The sequence below is a fragment of the Oratosquilla oratoria genome, chromosome 4 (assembly GCF_046742065.1).
Source record: "Oratosquilla oratoria isolate Oo_2021 chromosome 4, ASM4674206v1, whole genome shotgun sequence".
Lineage (NCBI taxonomy): Eukaryota > Metazoa > Arthropoda > Malacostraca > Stomatopoda > Squillidae > Oratosquilla > Oratosquilla oratoria.
In genome coordinates, this window is record NC_134780.1 from 67,339,431 (window position 1) to 67,345,881 (window position 6,451).

The 6,451-nt window shown below is 46.2% G+C and overlaps 1 protein-coding gene across 1 annotated transcript; it reads right to left on the minus strand.

Annotated features, from left to right (window-relative positions):
• Nucleotides 1-2,937: 2,937 nt before the first annotated feature.
• Nucleotides 2,938-6,345, minus strand: LOC143024535 (uncharacterized). Its single transcript, XM_076183346.1, has one exon. The coding sequence runs from the start codon at nucleotides 6,343-6,345 to the stop codon at nucleotides 2,938-2,940; it is 3,408 nt and encodes a 1,135-aa protein (XP_076039461.1).
• Between the last annotated feature and the right edge of the window lie 106 nt (nucleotides 6,346-6,451).

Consider the following 6,451-nt stretch of genomic DNA (forward strand, 5'->3'; position numbering starts at 1 on the left):
GAAAGCGCTTGTGAATTCTTGTTTCTTTTCCGGATTCCTTTGTGGTTATCAGCAATATATATATATATAAATATATATATATTATATATCTATATATATATATATATATATATACATACATATAGTTATATATATGTATATATATACATATATAAATTATATATATATACACACACACACACACATATATATATACACATATATTCATATATATACATATACATATATATATGTATATATATCTATATATATATATATATATATATATATATATATATAGATGTATATATATATAATATTGATGACCCACTGTCGGAGAAGAATAAGCGAAAACATAAAGATCTGTATGTTTCGATCACTAACTGTGATCTTCAGCTGAAGAGGATCATAGCTAGTGATCGAAATATACAGATCTTTATACTTTCGCTTATTCTTCTCCGAAAGTGGGTCATCAGTATTATTTTACAAATGTGCTACGCCATAACTTTGTTGTGATATATATATATGTATATATATATATATATATATATATATACATATATATATACAAATATATATATATGTATATATATGCATATACATATATATATATAAATATATATAGTATATATATATCATTTATATATATATATATATATATATTGTTGCAGTCTAAGTAATTGACTACAACAATGAACTCTACTTGTCACTGGGGGGGGGTTGAATAAAAGTGTGATGTATGTAAAATATATCCAATTATTAAAATGATATATAATACAAGTACATTACATCACAACTAACAACCTAGCTAAAGCCTATTTCTTAAACTTAAGGTATACAATACTTAGGATAATGGTGAGACATGACCACTTGGGTCAGGGGTAGAAAGAGAAGTGATGCGAACCCAAGCCACGCCGATTTGAACCAGAGGTCAGCGTGAACAGAGTTGCCAGACGTCACCATACGGCGACGTAGTACAGAATCATAATACATTCTGTAGTCACCAGCACACATAGCAAGGCACGCAGCAAACTATAAGAATACTCTTGAAGGGTATTCAGCAATCATAATTGGAACTAGCTACTTTCCTAACTAACTAAAATAATGCATAGACAGTAACAATACACGCAACCGCGCATGCGCGGTCGCGATCCGTGGCGCGCGTACCCACGCCAACAGCCGCGCGGGAAAGACCCCAGGTCAAGGCTTTGTTTGGACACCGCGCGGGTAAATCCTAGGTCGAGGCATTGTTTGGAGCAAGCTCGCAACACCTCCCCCCAAAAAAGAATGTGAGTCTCCCGAACGGGAGGCGAACATGAACCATACACATAAAATGGGCACATGGGCAATCTACAAAAATAAACATACACAGAGCGCATGAGAAATGCACACAGTAAATGCACAGTATACGTGGAACATGACACAAGGTGAATATAAATAATATACATGAGAAATAAACACAAACAGTATACATGGGAAATAAACACAACAGTGTACATGGGAAATAAACACAAACAGTATACATGGGAAATAAACACAACAGTATACATGGGAAATAAACACAAACAGTATACATGGGAAATAAACACAACAGTATACATGGGAGATAAACACAAACAGTATACATGGGAAATAAACACAACAGTATACATGGGAAATAAACACAAACAGTATACATGGGAAACACTTATGGACACGACAGTTCACTTATGGGGCTGGAGCTCGTGAGAGTGCGTCGGCTAAAAGGTTCATAGTTCCGCGTATGTGAGATATAGTCAGATTGTATGGTTGAATAGCCAACGCCCACCTCAGCAGGCGTTGGTTTGTATGTCTCATCCGCTCTACGAACGTAAGCGGATTATGGTCTGTCAACACTCGTACTGGATGTACGGTGCTACCTAAGTACACGCGGAAGTGTTCAAGGGCCAGGAACGATGATAACGCCTCCTTTTCCACGGTGACATAGTTCCTCTGGTGCTTGTTGAATTTCTTGGAATAGTAGGCGACGGGTTGTATCGATCCCCCCTCGCCTTCCTGCAGCAGCACGGCCCCTCCTGCGACGTCGCTGGCATCGGTGTGCAAAATGAAGGGCGCTTGCAAGTCAGGCGCGCGCAATACGGGCGCTCCAGACATCAGGGTCTTGAGGCTCTCGAAGGCTTGTTGGCACTCGGGGATCCACTTGAAAACCTTCTTGCCCCCCAGGAGGTCGGTCATCGGGGCTACAACGGTTGAGAAGTTCGGACAAAACCGTCGGTAATAGCCCACCATGCCTAGGAGACGCATCACAGCCTTCTTGTCCGTTGGCACAGGATACTGTTGGATGGCTGCGATCTTGGCGGCGACAGGCCGTACCTCGTTCCGCCCTACCACATGTCCGAGGAAGGTGATTTGAGCATGGCCGAACTCACTCTTGGCGAGGTTCACTGTCAGGCTGTGGGCCGCCAGTACAACGAAGAGGGCTCTCAATCGGTCCAGGTGCTCCTCCCAGGTATCTCCGAAGACAACGATGTCGTCAAGGTAGCAGCGGACGCCCTCCAACCCGGTCGTGAGGAAATTCATCAGGCGTTGGAAAGTGGAAGGGGCGTTCCTGAGGCCGAAGGGAAGAACCGTGAACTGATACAGTCCCTCCGGTGTGACGAAAGCGGAGATGGCTTTCGAGCGCTCCGTTAGTCGAACTTGGTAGTAGCCTTGTAGCAGGTCCAACTTCGTCACCCACCGCGCTGCACCCACGTCGTCGATGACGTCATCAATCCTCGGCAGGGGATACCCATCAGCTCTCGTCACGGCGTTGACGCGGCGGTAGTCGATGCACAGACGCATCGAGCCGTCGGGTTTGGGCACCAGGACCACTGGGGAGGCCCAAGGGCTGTGACTGGGTTCTACGATGCCTAGCTCCTGGAGACGCTGCACCTCGGCCCTAAGGTGCTCCCTCTTGAAGGCGTTCAGGCAGTAAGGACGTTAGCGGATGGGAAGAGCCCCCTCGGTCTCCACGTCGTGTTCCAGCGTCGAACAGGGGCGAGGGATATCTCCAAAGATGCACTCGAACTCCGTCAGCAAGGATTTGATGTCCTCCACTTGAGCACCAGAGAGATGTCCCAGTTTATCACTCGGGTTCCGCACGATAGTCGAGTTATCCAGTTTAGGCCCTGTCGCACTCAGTGTTCCCGAGAAGCACTCATCACTCGCATCACTCTCCTCCGGCACTACCATACACACAGGCTCCGCCCTACTGCACTCAGCCTCATCACGTTCGTGGAACGGCTTGAGGAGGTTCACATGCACGAGGCGCCTTTTCTTACGCCTATCTGGGGTGTGTATCACGTAGTTGGCCTGCCCTTGACGCTCTAAGACTACATATGGTCCACTATATTTAGACTGTAAAAGGAGATTATTCAAGGGCAAAAGAACTAAAACTGGGTCCCCTACAGCGAAATATCTGTCTTCAGCTCTATTAGACCTATCAAACTGTTGTTTCATCTTTGTCTGCGCACTATCTAAGTTTGAATGAGCAAGACTTAAGGCTAGGTGTAATTTCTCCTTAAACTTAGGTACATAGGAGGCCAACGGGGTCTCTTCCTCGTTAGAGATCCAGCTCTCCTTCAATACCTTAAGAGGTCCCCGTACTGTATGACCGAAAATTAACTGGAAAGGCGAATAACCTAACGATTCTTGCACGCTGTCGCGTATTGCAAACAAAAGAAGATCCACTCCCTCGTCCCAATCCCGCCCAGTCTCGATGCAGAAAGTCCGTAGGACTCGTTTGAGAGTTTGATGAAATCTCTCTACTACTCCCTGGGACTGGGGGTGATAGGCCGAGGACCTCGACTGCCTGACATCCAGGCTTTCCATCACCTGATTGAACAAGCGGGAGGTAAAGTTGGATCCTTGATCCGACTGCACCACTGTTGGAAGGCCCACCTGGGTAAAGAAATGAACCAGGGCTCGGACGACATTCTTCGCCGTGATGCGGCGCAAGGGAATGGCCTCAGGATAGCGTGTCGCACAATCTACAATAGTGAACAAGAACTGAAAACCACGGGGGGTCTTGGGCAAGGGTCCCACACAATCGATTATGATCTTACTGAAGGGCTCCTTGATTACGGGTATGGGCTGTAGTGGGTACGGTTTAACCGTGGGATTAGGTTTCCCAGCTATCTGACAGGGACGGCATGTACGGCAATATGTACTGACGTCTCTCTTTAGCTTGGGCCAGTAAAAATGAGACAGAATTTTGGCGTAGGTCTTTCTGACTCCTAAATGCCCGCCTACGCCATCATGGGCGATACTAAGAATATCCTGGCGTAGGGGGCTGGGAACTACAATCTGATGGTGAACTGTCCATGGGTGGTTGGCAGGTGAGACGGGTGAACGAAATTTTCGCAGCAATACACCTGAGCTGGTGTAGTAGCAGCTGGCCTCTCGTTCAGCTTCTGACTCACTAACCGCCCTACTACGGAAGCTGGCTAGTTCAGGATCCTCTGCCTGGAGCTGTATGAGCTTACTCCTAGTGACTGGCGAGGAACTAAAACTAGCCAGGGCCGTGACACTATCCTCATCAGAGCTACTCTTAGTTTTTTCTGCCGGTGAGGGATCTTCAAAAAACTCTCCTAAACCAATATCAGGGAGGTCTACTTGACTGGAGTCTACTTCCGATTCCTCACAAGGCAAGGAAGGATCTACATCATCAACTCTTCCACTGACAAGCTCACTACTCTCGGCACCTTCCCTTTGGCTCATGCTGCGAGTGACTGCACACGCAGGAAATAGCCCAGGAATGTCCTTTTCTAACTGGCTGGTATTGTTCTCAACAGAGGGACGTGATGAAACCATGGCATTAGGTAACATCACTCCTCCAGCGAGGTCATTCCCTATCAAGAGAGATACTCCTTCTACAGGTAACCTATCCACTACTCCTAAAGTGACATAACCGGATGTGATAGGGGAACGCAAATATAACATGCACAGTGGGATATGTGATCCCCCGGTTAAACCGTTCACTAATACCCAATTTCCGGTATAACACGTCTCTATGGAGGGGACAGCATCCTTAGCCACTAGAGATAAGGCAGAGCCTGTGTCTCTCAAAATCTTAAGGGGAATGGGTTCACTGAACTGTGTGAGAACTACGGAACCAGATGAGCAAAATGGTTCGAATGGAGATGATGTGGGAGAAGAATTAGCGGTGGCAACAGGTCGGTTATTAGTAGGAGAAAGGAGATCCAACTGAACTTCCGCTTGCTCTGCCACATTGATCGCGAGAGAGGGGGTTCCTACTAGAGAGGGCTTCTTAATTTTAAGTTTAAAACAGTCACTAACCTCGTGACCGGTCCGCTTGCAATATTTGCAGAAAGTCTTCCTCTCATTACTAACACTGGGTCGCCCTGTCTCACGGGCAACGGGCTTACCTGAGGTAGATGATGGGAATCCTGTAGTCATCCGAGGTCCTGCTGCCTGTGGAGTTGACATGGGAGGAAGGGGACTGGCCTGCGGATGTGAAGGTCTTTGGTCCGAGGGAGTGGGTCTGCAATGTACCTTAGGGGTAGTGAGGTTGAAATGATCCGCTACTGGGCCTGCCTCAGCTAGTGTACGGATACCTCTCTGGTCGAGGTGGGCTCGTATGTCTGGGGGAATAAGAGAGCGGATGTCTTCGAGCAGAAATAACTCAATAATTTCTGAGGGAGTTTTGGCATTCTCGCTCTCTATCCATTTGTGTATGAGTGTGTGTTTGCGCCGAAAGAATTCGACGTATGTTTCTTGGCTTTCCCTTTTCCGTTTTCTAAACCGTTGTCGATAGGCTTCAGGAACAAGTTGATAGCTCGTAAGAACGGTGGACTTAACCAGCTCATAGTCTTCAACTTGCTCGTCGGAGAGAGCGGAAAAGACATCCAAAGCCTTACCGGTAAATGACCGGTAGGCAAGCTGAGTCCACTTATCATACGGCCACTCGTTCAATTTAGCCATTTTCTCAAATAATGCAAAGAACCTGTCTGGTTCGTCTTCATTAAACTTGGGAACACTACCTAGATTTTGGTTTATGTTTAATGTGGGAGTGTTATTTGTTTGAGTCTGACCCTGTCCCTGTTTAAGAGACTCTAGCTGTATCTCGAGTTTTTTAAGCTCGAGCTTCAATTGTAAGTGATTTCGTGTCTCATCTATGGCTTCCTGTAATGGGGGGTCGCTCTCCCGCTCGTCATAATATTCATTTTCAACGAGGTGGTCATGTATCCTCTGCCTCAATGAATGTACCGACAAGCTGGAGTATCCCTCCAATCCGAGGCGTCGAGCAACAGCCGTAAGCTTAGTCTTTTTTAATTTCCCTAGCGCTGTGAATGTAGGGGCTGCTAAAAAATGCTCTACCTCTGCCATTTTTACTCGAGAACACTTAAACACTCTTAATGCAAAGGCTAACCTAGCTACAGTGACAAGTCGTTATGTGAGTTCAAATGAGAAAGAGTAACCAATAGTGCTTACC